Source organism: Brachionichthys hirsutus, chromosome 22 (genome assembly GCF_040956055.1).
Source record: "Brachionichthys hirsutus isolate HB-005 chromosome 22, CSIRO-AGI_Bhir_v1, whole genome shotgun sequence".
Taxonomy (NCBI): Eukaryota; Metazoa; Chordata; class Actinopteri; order Lophiiformes; family Brachionichthyidae; genus Brachionichthys; species Brachionichthys hirsutus.
Window position 1 is genome coordinate 4,686,967 of NC_090918.1, and position 17,547 is coordinate 4,704,513.

A 17,547-nucleotide genomic window follows, 5' to 3' on the forward strand; every position below is an offset into this window, starting at 1 on the left:
CATTTCTACCTGGGATGAACGGGTTCTGCTCGGTCTGACCCGGTTCTGCTCTGGCTGACCCGGTTCTGCTCGGGCTGACCCGGTTCTGCTCGGTCTGTGGCTGTTTGTACACCTGTTGTCTGATCTCTTCGTTAATCCTCTCAGACACAGATTACAGATTACTGGCTCTCCTCAGGGGGCGGGGTTGGCGAGCAGACTCCGCCCCTAAAGATTAAGGTGGATTTAGTGCTTGCAGAAGGTCAGCAGCTACCTGTGAGGTGAGTATTCATTTCACACCTATCAGACCGGGTCTGCGTTCACTGCCCACAGGTGACGCCCTTCCCATGGTGCCTTGCAGCCTCCGCGTCGCCATGGGAGACGGCTTGGACCCAGAAGGCCGGGCCCAGGAGTTGTTCGATGAGTTCGTATCGTCGTCGACCTGCAGGGCGGCGCTGCGGTCCTTCAGCCAGCTGTGTGAACATCTGCAGCTGGACCGGAGCGCCGCAGAGAGGCCCCTGTATCGACCAATCAAACGCCGCCTCAACTACTGGAGGGCCAATGCCCTGTGGGCCAAACTGGACCGCCGGGGCGCCCAGAAGGAGTACCAGAGGTCCAGAGCCTGCAGCGACACCACCGTGGGTTGCTCGTCCCCGTCCTCGTCCTCGTCTTCCTCGTCTTATTCTCTCCTCTCTGATTGGTCAGTGTGTGATCATCGGGGCGGGGCCCTGTGGCCTGAGGGCCGCGGTGGAGCTGGGCTTCCTGGGCGCCCGGGTGGTGCTGCTGGAGAAGAGGGACTCCTTCTCCAGGAACAACGTGCTCCACCTGTGGCCCTTCACCATCCACGACCTGCGGGGCCTCGGGGCCAAGAGGTTCTACGGGAAGTTCTGCGCCGGTTCCATCGACCACATCAGTGAGTCTGGGCTCCATTACTGCTGCCTGCCTGGACTCCAACCAGCGCCGCCCCCCTTGTCCCCGCAGGTATCCGCCAGCTGCAGCTGGTCCTCCTGAAGGTGGCGCTGCTGCTGGGGGTCGAGGTCCACGTCCCGGTGGAGTTCAAACGCCTGCTGGAGCCTCCAGAGGAGCAGCAGCACGGTGAGATCCGGAGGCTGGAACCCTGAACCCATGACACCAGAACATCCGGTGCTGACGGCCCACCTGCGTTCACCTGCAGGGATTGGCTGGAGAATGGAGGTGAGTCCAAAGTGTCATCTGGTCAGTCAGCTGGAGTTTGACGTCATCATTGGGGCGGACGGACGCAGGAACACCTTACCAGGTAGGACGGGCCTGGAGTCCTGGTCCGGAGCCACCATACAGGAGGTTCTGGTTCTGTTCCAACGTTCTCTCACCAGGTTTCAGACGGAAGGAGTTCCGGGGGAAGTTGGCCATCGCCATCACGGCCAACTTCAAGAACAGGAACTCCGGCGCCGAGGCCCAGGTGGAGGAGCTCAGCGGCGTGGCCTTCATCTTCAACCAGAGCTTCTTCCAGGCTCTGCGCCGGGAGACCGGTAGGACCTGCGACCGGGTCGCCGGTCCGACCGGGACCGGGCTCCTTGAACCGGGCTCCTTGAACCGGGCTCTTCTATTGGGTCTTTCAGGGATCGACCTGGAGAACATCGTTTACTACAAAGACGCGACTCACTACTTTGTGATGACGGCGAAGAAGCAGAGCCTGTTGGAGAAGGGCGTCATCATCCAGGTAGGACTGGGACCAGGACCGGGAATGGGAACAGGACCAGGACCAGGACCGGGAACAGGACCAGGACCAGGACCGGGACCGGGAACAGGACCGGGAATGGGACCAGGACCGGGAACGGGACCGGGAATGGGAACAGGACCGGGACTGGGAACAGGACCAGGACCAGGACCAGGACCGGGACCGGGAACAGGACCAGGACCGGGAACGGGACTGGGACAACCGCATGCCTTCTGTCTTCACCAGGACTTTGCCGACACCGAGCTGCTTCTCTCTCGGAGGAACGTGGACCAGAATGCATTGCAAGCTTACGCCCGCCAGGCCGCCGGCTTCTCCACCAATCACCAGCTTCCATCTCTGGACTTTGCAATGAATCATGACGGCCAGCCGGACGTCGCCGTGTTCGACTTCACCTGTATGTACGCGTCCGAGAACGCCGCCATGGTGCGCCAGCGCCACGGACACCAGCTGCTGGTCACACTGGTGGGGGACAGTCTGCTGGAGGTGAGACAGGTGTCTGGAAGGTGAGATGGGTGTCTGGAAGGTGAGACGGGTGTCTGGTGAGGTGAGACGGGTGTCTGGTAAGGTGAGACGGGTGTCTGGAAGGTGAGATGGGTGTCTGGTGAGGTGAGACGGGTGTCTGGAAGGTGAGACGGGTGTCTGGTGAGGTGAGACGGGTGTCTGGTAAGGTGAGACGGGTGTCTGGAAGGTGAGACGGGTGTCTGGTGAGGTGAGACGGGTGTCTGGTAAGGTGAGACGGGTGTCTGGTGAGGTGAGACGGGTGTCTGGAAGGTGAGACGGGTGTCTGGTGAGGTGAGACAGGTGTCTGGAAGGTCAGACGGGTGTCTGGTGAGGTGAGACGGGTGTCTGGTAAGGTGAGACGGGTGTCTGGAAGGTGAGACGGGTGTCTGCTGGAGGTGAGACGGGTGTCTGGAAGGTGAGACGGCTGATGGCGTGTCTGTCTGCAGCCCTTCTGGCCGATGGGGACAGGCATTGCTCGAGGGTTTCTGGCGGCCCTGGACGCGGCCTGGATGATACGAAGTTGGTCTCAAGGCGGGGCTCCCCTGGACATCCTGGCAGACAGGTGAGAACGTGGACCACATGACACGCCTGCTGCTGCTGGACAGGCTGCTGACCTGGAGGTCCCTCCTGTCTGTCCCTCCTGTCTGTATCCAGAGAGGGTCTGTTTCGTCTCCTTCCTCAGACGACTCCAGAGAACCTGCAGAAGAACTTCAGCCTGTTTACCGTCGACCCAGCCACCAGATACGGCAACACCAGCCGCCTCGTCACACCTGCACAGGTACGGGTACGGATACGGGTACAGGTACGGGTACAGGTACAGGTACAGGTACGGATACGGGTACGGATACGGCTACAGGTACGGCTACAGGCACGGGTACGGGTACGGGCACAGGTACGGGTACGGGCGATTGGGGAGGCCGTATCACTTGTGAAGGGGCGTGTCAACGCCAGCTGGTCAGCATCCGACATACACCTACAGTCTGTTTTTACCTTTCAGGTAAGACACCTGGTGGACACAGGACAGGAGGAGGGTCTAAAGGAAGACAAGGAGGACACCGTCCGTCTCCAGTCACCCGGACTCCTCAGACAAGGTGAGACTAATCAGACTCTAATCGGTGTGATTGATCACCTCTGATGCGATTGGTCTCTCGTCTCAACAGATTCTTTCTCGCAGTCCAATCAGCTGCTGAGTTGGTGTCAGGCGCAGACTCGTGGTTACCGCGGCGTCGCCGTTAGCGACCTGACCACGTCCTGGAAGAGCGGCCTCGCCCTCTGTGCCCTGATCCACAGACATCGACCTGCTGCGATGTAAAGGCGTGGCCCGACACCTGAGCCCCGGGCCGCGCCCTCGGCGTCTCACTGGACTCCTGTCCCCTCGCAGGGACTTTGACTCTCTGGACGAGTCGTCGGCGGAGGACAATCTCTGGGTGGGCTTCAGCGCCGCTGAACGGGAGTTCGGGATTCGTCCTCTGATGACGGTGGAGGACATGTTGAGCGACGGAGACCCGGATCGTCTGTCCATGGTGACGTACCTGAGCCAGTTCTACCAGGTGCTCGGGGACACAGCGCCCCCTGCAGGTGAGGGCCAGGAAGGACCCGTGAGCTGGCAGGAAGGAAACAGAAATGATTTCAGGGCGTGGTCTCTCTCGTGTCAGGTTACCTGAGCCAGGAGGCCGACCTGAGGACGTGTCTCCTCGGTCTATCCAGGAAGACAAAGCCCAAGGTTGTCCTAGTTCTTTGTTGTCGTTGTCGTTTACCTGTGCGCCGGTAACGGGTGTTTCCACAGGAGCAGAGAGAAGCCGTGGGAAAAAGGAGGAAGACAGCCGGTCAAGAGCAGCAGACGGTCAGTGTTAAGCCCCGCCCAGTGCGGCGAGTCACCGCGAGGCAGGCTGGACCGAGACGTCCCACAAAACAAAACAGCTCGTCAATAAACGTCTCGTTTCCAGTCGTGTGACGTCGACAGCCAACGGGATCACGCCGTTGTGGGCGGGTCCAGTCGGTCGAGAGTGCGACTGATGGCCAATCAGCTGGAGGCCAAACTAGACAAGAGTTTGACTTCTGCTGCCGCAGACACGCCCCCTCAACAGGTGAGATGAAAATGATGTCACCTGCACAGGCATCTAACCTGGGGTTCAGGCGCTCAGCAGAGGGCAGCGATTGGTTGATTGGTTGATTGATTAGTTAATAAAGAAAGACTCCTGACTGATAATCAATGATACAAGATATGGATGAATTACCTGACATGTCTGTGTCGACCAGCAGGGGGAGCTGTTGTCCAGCCTGCATCCTGCTGACCGTCACTGGAGGGTAACCAGTAGAACCAGAACTAGTGAAACCAGAACCAGAACCAGTAGAACCAGAACCAGTAGAATCAGTGTAACCAGCAGAACCAGAACCAGTGGAACCAGAGCCAGTGGAACCAGAACCAGTGGACCCAGTGGACTTCCTGTTAGGGAGTGTTCATGCTGTAGGGACGAGTTAGTGCGCAGATGCCCCCCCCACGCACTCATCAGTCGTCTCCTCTGTCTCCATGGTAACGCCTCAGAGGAAACGGACTCTCCAGCAGGAACAGATGAGCGTTCGGTTCAAAGAGAAGATCCGGTCTCAGTCGGACCTCAGCGAGGAGGCGCAGGTAGGACGCAGTGCATTGTGGGACTCAACGACGCACCTCTGCAGAACAGCTCACGTCCCCGCCTCAGGCCCCGCCCCGCAGGATGTGACATCATAACGATGATGTCAATAAACAAAAACAAAACCGCCCCTGAGCGATGCGTTCACTGACCGCAGGACTGATGAGGTCATGTGACTACAAAGACAGGAACGTGTCTCGTCACCTGTCTGTCTGCTACCTGTCTGTCTGCCACCCGTCTATCTGCCACCTGTCTGTCTATCTGCACCTGTCTATCCGCTACCTGGTCTGTCTGCCACCTGTCTGTCTGCTACCTGTCTGCACCTGTCTGTCTGCACCTGCCTGCCTGCTACCTGCCTGCCTGCTACCTGTCTGTCTGCCAGGCCTCCGGCTGCAGCGTCTGTGTCGTCTGTCAGAGGAGGGTTTACCTGATGGAGCGTTTGAGTGCAGAAGGTTTGCTCTTCCATCGGAGCTGCTTCAGGTGTTCCAGGTGCAGCTCCAGCCTCCGACCGGCCGCCTCCGACTTCCACCGGCACAACGGTGAGAGTCCTCTTCCTCCTCCTCATCATCGTGTTTACCACAGATGGGATTGGGTGTACCTGCCACCTGTACCTGTAGCTGCTACCTGTACCTGTAGCTGCTACCTGTACCTGGTACCTGCTACCGGTTACATGTACCTGTAGCTGTGAGGAATGTGGCGCTGAGGCGCTGATGACCCATCCTGATGACCCGTCCCGTCTCAGGCAGGTTCTACTGTCTCCAGCACGCCGAGCCGCTGACCTGCAGGAGGCCGCCTCCTCCTGACGAGGTGACTTCACACGGAGCCGGCGGCGAGGGACACGCCTAGATCACTAACTCTAACCCCGCCCCCCAGGTGTCTCTGGGAGCGTCAACCCCGCCCACAGACTCTCTGATGTCTGCCGACCACCGTCGCTCCTCAGGTGAGTTGACCTTACCTGCCATCATTCACCTGTCCACACTGAGCACGCTCCTGAAACGGGACCGTGTGGGATCAGTGTGTGTGTGTCTCTGTGTGTGTCTCTGCGTGTGTCTCTGCGTGGGCGTGGCGGCGGCGCTCTTTGTGCAGCTGTTTCTGTGATGGCGGCGGCGCCAGAGAGGATCGAGCTGGACAGCTACCTGCGAAGGTCGACCAAAGAGGAGGCGGGGCTGCTGGAGGAGCCGGAGGAGGAGTCAGAGGAGACGCTGAACCGCTTCAACATGGACCCGGACGAGAAACCCAGCAGCAGAACCAGGTCAGTGAGGAGGCGTGGCCACAAGGGTCTGGAGGATGGACGCACACCTCCACGCCTCACGGCGCCGCCTCCGGGTTTGATTTCAGCTCGGAGGAGGAGGAGGAGGAGGAGTTGGAGTCGAGTGAAGGTGAGACGCTGTTAAAGGTGTAGTGTTGTCTCCCCCTGCTGGTAGAGGGAGGGACAAGATGCTGACCAGCTCAGCCTGAATGTTGTTTATTGTTGTTTATTGTTGTTTATTGTTTATTATTGTTTATTATTGTTCATTATTCTTTATTGTTGTCTACTGTTGTTTATTATTGTTGTTTATAGTTTACTGTTGTTTATTGTTGTCTACTGTTGTTTATTGTGGTTTATTGTTGTATACTGTTGTTTATTGTTTATTAGTTTACTGTTGTTTATTGTTGTTTATTGTTTATCCAGATGGTCGTTCGTGTCCAACAGGAAGAACTTTGTTTACTTTCGTTGCTCCGGTTTGGGTTCTGAATGCAGAACAGAACTTTGCTTAAACTGGACCCTGATGATGACCTCATTCTGACCTCCTCCTCTCCCTCAGAGGAGGAGCTTCCTCTCATCTCTCAAGGCTTTGCTTCGGCAGCAGGAAGTGACATCACACAGTGTGGCACACCTGTAGAGCCAGACTCCACCTCCTTCATCACCTCGCCTGACTCCACCCAAGATGATGAGGGAGGCATGGCTCCGCCCAGGCAGCGCTTTCTTCCCATTGGTGAACAAAAGGAGTCCCTCCTCCGAAAGGGGAGATGGGTGGAGCCAGAGGAGGTTGGGAGGAGGTACAGGATAGTCCAACGCCTCCCCTCTCGCCTTCTCCTTCCTTCTCTGTGGGGTGGAGGCGGGGCTTTGCTCCTCCAGCTGAAGGAGGCGAGAGGAGATGGCGCCACAGTGTTCCCAGGAAATAAGAAAGAGAAGAAGAGCGGGGACAGGACTCCTCCTCCACCTGGACAGAGGATGGGCACAGGTTGTGATGTCATAAGGAAACACAGACAGTGAGGTCACAGCGATGAGGTCATAATGATCCTTCCTTTGTTGCAGATGAGAGAGGAGGCCTGAGCCTGGCAGGAGAGTGTGACCTGGACTCCTCCAGTCTGCTGCACAGGTGTGCCACCGGACCAGCAAACCATGTGAGACCCCCCAGAACCGGAACCAGAACCAGAAACTGAACCGGAACCGGAACCAGACCCAGAACCAGACCCGGAACCAGAAACAGAAACAGAACCGGACCCAGAACCAGACCCGGAACCAGACCCGGAACCAGACCCAGACCCAGACCCATACCCGGAACCAGAACCAGAAACTGAACCGGAACCGGAACCAGAAACTGAACCGGACCCAGACACAGAACCAGACCCGGAACCAGAAACAGAAACAGAACCGGACCCGGAACCAGACCCGGAACCAGACCCAGACCCAGACCCATACCCGGAACCAGAACCAGAAACTGAACTGGAACCGGAACCGGAACCGGAAACAGAACCGGACCCAGACCCAGACCCTGAACCGCTGATAATCAGAGTCAATACCTGATCCATACTTTCGTCTCATTTGTTGTTGTCATGTTTGTAGCTGCGTCTGGACCTGGTTGACCTCACCGCTGAAATTCAGAGGGTGTCTCTGGAGGAGGAGGACCGGAAGGTACCGGTAACGGATCCATGTCTCCGGTAGAATCTGTGGACTTCCAGACTCGGACGTCAGACTTGTGTCGACATCGAACCATTCAACTTTTGACAAAGAACAAAACGACTGAATTTCCAGCGGGGTTCGGCTGGACTTTGACTTAAGACAAGGTGTGAGGTGGACTTGGACTTGAGACCACCTGCTGACTGGGCCTGAGGACGAGTGTCTTCTCTTGTGTGTGTTTGACTCTGTTTCCTGTCGTCCAGCCTGCGTACATTCCTCACGCTCTGGCTTTTCGACGAACGTACGCCAACCAGGTACTAACCGGCATTCCTCCGGTTCCTGATGGTCTCTGGTCCTGGTTCTCCTGTGGACTTCCTTAAATGTAGCAACACTCTAATTTGTGTTGTTTCAGAGAGACTATCTGAAGGACAGAGTCCCTGCCCAGGACTCTGAAGGACAGTCCTCATGTTCCACAGAGGTAGTGGGTGTCCTAGTTCAACCTGAGGAGACGTCCATTCTTAGTGTGAAGGAGACAATGTTCCAGAGGGGACAAGAGTATGAAACCGAAGACCTGGATATCAAAATAACACGAGTTCAGAGAGTTGCTCAAAGAAAAGCCAAACAAGAAGAGCTAAAGAGACTCCACAAAGCTCAGGTGGGTTTACCTGAGGACAGACTGTCAGGGGACTAACAGGACCAGAGGACATGAACTGACAGGGACTCTGTTCTGGATGTCCAGATGATCCAGAGACAGCTGCAGCAGGTGGAGGAGAAACAAAGACAGTTGGAGGAGAGGGGAGTGACGGTGGAGAGAGCTCTGAGAGGAGAACCCGGTAATTAAGTATTCATCAACTTCTGGTCCGGGCTCCACGGGGGTCCACACTGGGCCCTCTGCTGACGACAGGAATCTATAAATCTATAAAGCGCAAAACGCTAAAGCAAACAGTCATAGAATCTAGAAGCACAACCAGATGTTCGTTACGGTCTCCTGAGGACATAAAGACTCCCTGGTCTGTTTCTAGCAGATGAACCCAATGTGGACCAGGACACGGCGCTTCACCCGGGAGGTTAGTGCTGGGATCCAGGTTCCGGGGGAAGGTGTGGCAGGACTTCAAAGGGTTTCTGTCTCTGCAGGACTGGGTGGCCCGGCCCTGATGCAGCAGTGGTTCCAGCTGGTGCAGCAGAAGAACTCACTGGTCCAGTATGAATCTGAACTTCTGATATTGTGAGTACACGGTCCTTCATTGCGTCGCACTCGGGACCAGATCTTTAGACGCTCTGCTGCGTTCCAGCGCTCGAGAGCTGGAGCTGGAGGACCGGCAGCGTCGCCTGCAGCTGGAGCTCAGAGAGTGGATGGCTGTGGACGGTAGGACACGGTGGGGGGGTCAGAGAGACCTGTCCCAAATGACATGCATGAAGACAATGCTCGGCTTTGACTGTCTCCAGACCGCCTGAAGGATGAGTGTCAGCTGGCGGAGGAACGTCTCCTCCTGGAGGACATGCTGGATGTGGTGGAGCAGAGACGCTCTCTGGCGTGTCTCCTGGAGGAACAACGAGTGAAGGAGCATCACAGAGACCAGGACCTGGAGGAGGTCATGATGACCAGAGGACTGGAACTCAGCTGGTCCTGAACCTGGACAGTTCCAGCCATGGTCTGCAGAGAAGTCGCAGCGACTCCAGAACGTGTCTCCATGACGACCGGGACGGATCCAGCCGTGTTTGTGACCGGGGATGTGAACACGGTGTTAGCGTGTGGGCTAAGTCCGATAGTCCGAGGGTGGCGGGGGGCACGCCCCTCAGCTGATGCTCATGGCTAATAGTCCCACATTGAAATAGATTCTGAATGTATATGGTGATTAAAGCAAAGCTGGTGTTTTCTTTATTTTTTCACTTCCTGTTTGAAGCGGTCTGATTGTGGTTAGTCTGGTTACTATGGTAACTCCCGCTGCAAACAAACAATCTTAAAATACTTGATTTTATTTTGTTCTAACTCACAAAGGCAGCAAACGTTGATTATCAGCGTCGGCAGGAAGAGAGAGAGAAGGTCGACCGTCGCCTCCGAGCGCAAACTACAGAATACTTCATCACAATCAGTCTAAAATAACGTTAACGCGAGACGCCCCGTGGGCGGAAGTCACGGCCATTTCATTGTGTGAATAACTGCTTCGCCTTTATCGGCAGACATCCCTTTTGGCCCCGTCCAGCGCCCGTACCGGAAGTGCACCAAAGGACGCACGTCGGTATTTGGCGGCCGCCGTGGTTTGTCGGTGGCGGGGCGATAATCTACTTCCAATATGTATTTGTATTTTATATAGTACATAATAATACATTTCGCTGTTTTATCTTCATCGTTTCAGAGAAATGGCGGTTCTTTTTCCCGCCGGGTCACGCGCAGCTGCTCTGTCCCTTTAAGAGGCTCATATTGATACCGGAAGTGTGAGGCGTGTTTTCAGCTGATCTACACAGACGGATCTATCTGCTCCTTTATCGAACACTGGAGCCGAGCACCGGGCACCGGGCACCCAGCACCGAGCACCGGGCACCGGTAGGGCGCACCCTGGCTGCTCCTCCCGGTGCCGTCGGTAGCCGTTGGCTCGGACTACCATGATCCCAGCGCGGAGATGGCGTCCGTTCCCGTTCCCGTTCCCGGTTCGTGTGAAGCTGTCGGTCCCGCGGAAGAGGAGAACGGAGAGCTGGACGGTTCCCTGCAGCAGATGCTGAAGGCCATCGCCGACGAGCGGAACCGGCTGAGCGTCCGGCAGCAGCTCAGCGGACTCGGTGAGCTCACCGGACATGCCCCGATCGATCGGTTCGATTAATCAGTCAGAAGAAGCTGAGTGACAGATCGATCAGGGAGGAGGCGGTACTTGGTACAAGTACTCGGTACAAGTACTACTCCAGTTTAAAACTACAAGGAGTATTACTGGAAGTAGCGTCACTCACATGTAATCAGAGTACGAAAGTAACGCAGTAGGACGGTCACGTGGTGCGGGTGAAATGAATGACGTCATATAAATGTCTGCGTTAGCTCGTCGCTAAGCTAGCTGCCTGTTGTTGCCGGCTTGGTTCTAGAAATCCCCCAGAACCAGTAAATCGGTGCGTTTCTGGTCACGTGACCCGGTTGGAGACAAAAGTGTCGTCATGGAGATTTCCAGTGCTTTAATGAACCAATCCCAGGCATCGGATCAGTTGATTGATCGACCGATTGATGGATTTCTGATCAGTGGTCACCTGATGTTGAATTAATGCTGTGTCATCCTTCGCCTGGTTGCCTGGCAACAGTCGCCATGCACAGGTGGTCAACAGTGAGTTTCCAAAATAAAAGCATGTGTTTGAATGATTTATTGTTAGAGCCGAGGGACGTTTGTGTTTCATATCGTTGATGGAGGGGGCGGAGCTACAGTGATTGTGTTTCATATCGTTGCTGGAGGGGGCGGAGCTACAGTGATTGTGTTTCATATCGTTGATGGAGGGGGCGGAGCTACAGTGATTGTGTTTCATATCGTTGATGGAGGGGGCGGAGCTACAGTGATTGTGTTTCATATCGTTGCTGGAGGGGGCGGAGCTACAGGGCTTGTGCTTCGTATCGTTGCTGGAGGGGGCGGAGCTACAGGGCTTGTGCTTCGTATCGTTGCTGGAGGGGGCGGAGCTACAGGGCTTGTGCTTCCTGTCCTGCAGGGTGCTTTGAGGACGACCGGATCGTCTTCTGGACCTGGATGTTCTCCACCTACTTCATGGAGAAGTGGACTCCTCGGCAGGACGACATGCTGTTCTACGTCCGCAGGAAGCTCGGCCACGCCGAGGGCAAAAAGGTGACGGCTCGTTGCCATGCCGCCGGCGCCGGCCCTTCTGATCGCTCACCTGGAGGCGTGGCTGTGTTTCAGGTGGAGGTGGAGGTCTATAGGAGGGACTCCAAGAAGCTCCCGGGCCTCGGGGACCCGGACATCGACTGGGAGGAGAGCGTCTACCTGAACCTCACCCTGCAGAAGGTAGACGCAGTCCCCAGACCGGCCTCACGGGGGAGCTGGGACCTTTATTTTGTAATGACCTGTAACCCGATCCTGTCCCCCAGCTGGACTACGTGGTGACGTGTGCCGTCTGCACGCGCTCAGACGCAGGAGACATCCACGTCCACAAGAAGAAGTGTCAGGTCGGAAAGCCCCGCCCACTTCATCACCACCCGCCGCCGTTTCCTCATCCTGTCTGTCTCACAGGAAGTGTTCGCGTCTCCCAGCAAGCACGCCATGGACAGCAAGGGGGAGGAGTCAAAGATGAGCTACCCCAACATCTTCTTCATGATTGACAACTTTGAGGAGGTGAGGTCACGGGAGGCGGGCGTGTTGTTCCAAACGGGAAGTGGGCTGACCTCTGGCGCCGGCTGCAGGTGTTCAGCGATATGACGGTGGGCGAGGGCGAGATGGTCTGCGTGGAGCTGGTGGCGAGCGACAAGAGCAACGCCTTCCAGGGGGTCATCTTCCAGGGCTCCATCCGCTACGAGGCCCTCAGGAAGGTGTACGACAACCGGGTGAGTGGCCCCGCCTCCACGCCAACATGCTAACGCTAACGCAGCGACGTAGTATTCAGCCAATCAGACAAGCCAAAGTTCAGCGGCGACGCCCACCTGCTCGCTGTGCTCTGCAGGTGAGCGTCGCCGCTAAGATGGCCCAGCGGATGTCGTTCGGCTTCTACCAATATAACAACATGGAGTTCGTGAGGATGAAGGGTCCGCAGGGCAAAGGTCACGCCGAGATGGCCGTCAGCAGGGTGCCCACGGGTGACACCTCCCCCTGTGGGACGGAGGAGGACCAGGTGTCCCCCGTGCATGAGAGGGTGAGTTAGTGACATCACATCAGGGGCGGGGCCGATCAGGGTCCAGTGTTCGGCACACTTTGTGACATCACGTGATCCAGGTGGCTGTTTTATTGGACAGGTGACCTCCTTTAGCACGCCCCCCACCCCTGAAAGGACCCGCCCCTCCTTCTTCTCGCCGTCTCTGAGACGTAAAGTTCCACGAAACCGAATCGCAGAGATGAAGAAGTCTCACTCGGCCAATGACAGCGAAGAGTTCTTTAGGGAGGAGGAAGACGAAGGTACGAAGTGGTGTGTGTGTGCAGGCCTATAACGGCATATTGATTATTGTATTGATTAACTATAAGCTTTGTCTTTAGTCTCCTCTTGAGCTGAGAGATGGTGTCTGTCTCACAATAACGGGGCGTGATACCTGGAAGCTCCGCCCCCCTGCTCCAGCGTCTCTTAGCATACGGTCCCCCGTGTTCCAGGTCTTCACGGCGCCACCAACCTGCGGTCCCGCTCTCTGTCGGGGACGGGGCGCTCTCTGGTCGGGTCCTGGCTCAAGCTCAACCGGACCGAAGATTACTTCCTGTTGTTCTCGCACCTGACCTACGTCACGCTGCCGCTGCACCGCATCACCACAGGTGAGACGCACACACACACACACACACACGCGCTGCGCCCTGTGTGGGGGGGGGTCGCCCCGATGCTGTCTGACCCCTCCTGTGTCTTTGGGGGGCATCAGACATCCTGGAGGTGAAGCAGAAGCCCATCCTGATGACATAGCGGCGTTCCACCAGAGCATCACTACCAAGTGCCTCCAGCATCAGGCCACCAGGGCGGCGCCGCCGGCGTCCCGCCTGTCACGGGAGACGACACACAAACCAGCCGTCCAGAAGTGCCTCTTCAGTTCCCACGGCGACGCGGGTGGGCGGGGAGTGGCTGACCAGGAAGCGAGGGCGTTCCTGCGCCGCTCGCCGTGGCCGTCTTAGATATTGATTACGTGAGCGTCCAATAGCATTCCGCTGACTCATCGTCATCAATGCAGGACCAATATTCAGGTTTTAGGTTTTTGTCTCGTATTCTCTTTAAAAAAACGTTCAACCAAAACAGGAAGTTAGGAACGCCCAACGTGATTGGCTCAGAGGAAATACTCGACAGACCTTAAATCTGATCGCATCTCACTTCCTGTTTGCTCGGACCAATCAGCATCACCCGCGTCTGATGACAGACCAGTCGAGCATCTTTGTTTCCTTTAATGTTTAAACTTGACTTCAGAGCTTTTAAAACAAACACTTTCTATCGATCAATGATCACTGATTAGTGATTGGTTCCGGTCCCTCCCACCGTAGTTCAGCGTGTCCGAGCCGATCAATAAGCCGACGATGTGAATTAATGTGCATGTTTCCTGTCTGTACCTATAATTTATTCAAATACACGTGAACCGAGAAACCCGACACCTGTCCTCCTTTCTGCTGCAGCTGAACGCTTGTTGAATGCGTGGCTTCTGATTGGCTGAGCTCCTCTGATGTCACCGAGGAAGCAGGAATCACGACGCGGAAACAGAAGGCCGTTTGTTTCCTTTAATTCCCCACGAATGTCTTTATAAATGTTTCCAGACGATGCCGTTGGCCACGCCCACCGGGTCAACAGAAGCGTTGGGCTCGGTTCCACTCGCACCAGCTTCAACACAATAAATAGTTCCCAGAGCCGAAGCACGCCTTTAAAAACGAGCCGGGTCGGTCCAGAACTCGGCACCGCACGAGGAATGTTCACGGGACGACGGGCTGCTGGGAGGCGGAGCCTCAGCCCTTCTTCTCCTCCAGGATCCCGTGGAGCTCGTCGGCGTCCTCGGCCGTCTTGAGCCGGATGAGGAGGGGGGCGGGGCTGCCGGGGTTCTGCTGGTCCACGGGGGGGTTGGGCACGCAGACCACCATCACGTTGTTCTTCCCGACCCGGGAGCACGGCATGGAGGACTGGGCCATGATGTTCAGCAGGATGTTACCTGAGACAGAGGGGCGGGGCAGGGGCTGCTGAATCCGTGCTAACCAGCAGGGGGAGCCGCTCACGCAGGTGAGCGTTCTGGACCTACCCAGGTTGGTGTCGGCCCGGACCAGCATCTGGGTCCGCCCCTCCTCCGTCAGCTTGAGGTGCAGCGTTCCGACTCCTTTCTCCTTGAACTCGGAGTCCTTCTTGTAGAAGAGTTTACACCTGAGAGAAACACGGGCGGGTCAAAGGTCGGGCTCGTCTTCCTCACGTGAACCCTTTGGTGTCTGACCCACTTCTTGGAGTAGAAGGCCTCCTCCTCCTTCACCTCCTTCACCTCCGGTTTGGGCGGCTCGTCCGACTCCTCGTCGTTCTCCTCTACGAAGCGAAACATGAGCCGATCAGAAGAACCCGAGACGCCCGGTTATTGATCGCGTCTGATCAGGGTTACCTGCAGGTGGACGGGCCTCGGGCGGCGCTGTACCAGAACCAGAACCAAACGGGGTGGTCTGCTTGGTGGTGGGCGTGGCTTTGGAGCCGAGGGCGGAGCTGTCCACCTTCTGACCGAAGTTAAACGTGACGCCGGCGGCGCTCTTCTCCCGTGCCGAGTCTTCGGGAGCTGGACTCGGCAGGGGGGCAGCAGCTGACGGCGCCCCCCCCTGCTCGGAGCCCCAGCCGGCGGCGCCCGCCCCGTACTGGCGCTCGATGCTGGCTAGGTGGCGCTCATAATCCCTGAAGATGGGGTTGAGGTCGCACAGCGGGTTGTCGTTGACGTGTTTGCTGATCCAGTCCCGCACCGAGCAGTTCAGCGCCGTCAGCTGCCGGCGGTACTCGCCGCCGGGGCGGGGCGGGGCGGGGCCATCAGCAGCGGGCGTGGCCGAGATGGAGCCATTGAACCCTGAGACGAAGAGGAGAGACGTTAGTGGGACCACCGCGTGCCCCCCCCCCATCCTGTTTCCTATTGGACCAATGATCAGGGGCGCTCTGATCTTCCAGGCAGCTGATTGATTGATTGATTGTAAACCTCTGCAGCGCCGACCAGTGGGTGGCGCTGTGCACGCTTCACCCGGTGGACCCCCCAACACCCGCCCTGATGGTCCCATGATAACGGATCTGAAGCCCCCACCACTGTAACTCCGCCCCCTGCGCCTCCTACCTGGTGACGCTGTGAATCCTCCGAATGATGGGGCGGGGCTCTTCCCATTGGTTAACCCCCCAAGGCCCTTGAAGCCTCCGCCAGTTCCAAAGCCAGAGAACGGGGCGGCCCCCCCCCCGCCAGAGACCGGCGAGGTCAAAGAAAACCCTTTGAAGCCCTTGAAGCTTCCGGCGCCCTCGCCCTGAAACGTTCAGACAGTCAGACAGTCAGACGGCGTTCCGGCGTCGGGACGGGGAACGTCTCGGTCCGGGCTCACCTCGCCAGCGGCGCTCCGGCGTTTGGCCTTCTTGATCGGCCGGTTCCTCAACACGTCTTCACTCGCCACCGAGAACATCCCAGCCTGAAGGGGGCGTGAGAGGGTTAATGCCCCACCAGGAGAACCCAAAGGGGGCGTGAGAGGGTTAATGCCCCACCAGGAGAACCCAGAGGGGGCGTGAGAGGGTTAACGCCCCACCGGGAGAACCCAAAGGGGGCGTGAGAGGGTTAATGCCCCACCATCTTCCTCACCTCCTCTCCCTCGTCCTCCTGATCCCAGTTCCTGTCCGTTAGCTCTTTATCAGCGATCCTCTTCGCCATCCCAGCAGCTCTAAAACACAGAACGGTCAGGATCACCGCGGAAACACGACGGGGTCGCCGTGGAAACACGACGGGGTCACCACGGAAACACGGCGGGGTCACCACGGAAACACGACGGGGTCACCGCGGAAACACGGCGGATGCTGCTCACACTCCTGAAGGATGCTACTGAACTATAACGGTAAATCGAGGGGTCGACGGTTCGATTCCCGGCCCCGGCACATGTTCAGTTTGTTCAGTAGTGAGCGAGTGAATGTCGGTGTTTGCCCCGGGGCAGCTGTGGCTACAGTAGTAGCTTCACTAACACAAAGTATGGAGCAAATGAATAAAGCGTCTTTGGGTGCCTTATTATTATTACTATTATTAATATTATTAATAATGTTGATAATATTATTATTATTCCCGTTATCTCCAACAGGGGGAAACTCCGTCTCCTCGGTTACAGACTGTCCGGCCCAGCTTCACTTCCTGCCGGGTCTGTGTGACGCAGAGTTCTGACCTGAGAGCAGGTTAACGACGCTGGTTAGCAGCAGGTTAACGACGCTTAACCGGCGCCTAGCTTGATGTGGTTAGCAGCAGGTTAACGACGCTTAACCGGCACCTAGCTTGATGTGGTTAGCAGCAGGTTAACGACGCTTAACCGGCACCTAGCTTGACCTGGTTAGCAGCAGGTTAACGACGCTTAACCGGCACCTAGCTTGACCTGGTTAGCAGCAGGTTAACGACGCTTAACCGGCACCTAGCTTGACTTGGTTAGCAGCAGGTTAACGACGCTTAACCGGCACCTAGCTTGACTTGGTTAGCACCGCTCAAGGCTAACACGCAGCGGTCCCAGCCTGAATGAATGTCAGGCTGGGAAATGTAGCTTCACGCCGAGCGGGCCCGCACGTTAGCAGCTAGCATGTCCTCCTTAGCAGTAAGCTAGCGGTAGCACAACATTCATTCTGACGTGTTTCGTTAGCGTAAAGTTGACGAACCTTTCCTGGACCGTGAATTCTTTCGTCCGGTTCTAGATGATTGTCTCACAGCTCGCGGTACCGCAGACGCTTCTCACGCGTTAGCCGTTAGCTGTTAGCTTCACAGGCAGGACCGCTGTGTTTGGAAACAGCCTCACTCACGTCGCCATTTTACGTAGCAACAGCACGCATGAATTCGCGCTCATGCGCAGCACATGTCGCCTGCTCATGGGATTTGTAGTTTTACAAATAAAATCACATACGACGAGGAACAAGTACACAGAGACGGATTTATGGGCATTCTGAATAAAAGACAACAGAATACACATTAAACCAGAATAAACATTAATTAAACCAGAATAAACATTAAACCG

At 56.7% G+C, this 17,547-nt stretch overlaps 2 protein-coding genes and 1 pseudogene across 3 annotated transcripts; 2 read left to right on the plus strand and 1 right to left on the minus strand.

Annotated features, from left to right (window-relative positions):
* Positions 1–350: 350 nt before the first annotated feature.
* On the plus strand, positions 351–9,339 carry LOC137911103 (protein-methionine sulfoxide oxidase mical3b-like; annotated as a pseudogene).
* A 919-nt stretch (positions 9,340–10,258) lies between these two features.
* On the plus strand, positions 10,259–13,940 carry kiaa0930. 2 transcript variants are annotated; one of them, XM_068755081.1, is made up of 10 exons: positions 10,259–10,486; positions 11,387–11,520; positions 11,593–11,697; positions 11,781–11,858; positions 11,923–12,024; positions 12,093–12,233; positions 12,350–12,538; positions 12,639–12,798; positions 12,988–13,143; positions 13,245–13,940. In XM_068755081.1, the coding sequence occupies exons 1-10, from the start codon at positions 10,330–10,332 to the stop codon at positions 13,283–13,285; spliced, it is 1,263 nt and encodes a 420-aa protein (XP_068611182.1). In that variant the 5' UTR covers positions 10,259–10,329; the 3' UTR covers positions 13,286–13,940. The 2 variants fall into 2 exon arrangements, with proteins under 2 accessions (XP_068611182.1, XP_068611181.1); XM_068755080.1 differs by having other exon boundaries at positions 11,387–11,697.
* Positions 13,941–14,068: 128 nt separating this feature from the next.
* nup50 (nucleoporin 50) lies at positions 14,069–17,338 on the minus strand. Its single transcript, XM_068755082.1, has 8 exons — positions 17,195–17,338; positions 16,149–16,227; positions 15,898–15,981; positions 15,642–15,822; positions 14,937–15,383; positions 14,782–14,863; positions 14,592–14,710; positions 14,069–14,504 (listed from the first exon to the last, which is right to left on the minus strand). Exons 2-8 carry the CDS (start codon positions 16,215–16,217, stop codon positions 14,305–14,307), a joined length of 1,182 nt encoding a protein of 393 aa, XP_068611183.1. The 5' UTR covers positions 16,218–16,227; positions 17,195–17,338; the 3' UTR covers positions 14,069–14,304.
* Between the last annotated feature and the right edge of the window lie 209 nt (positions 17,339–17,547).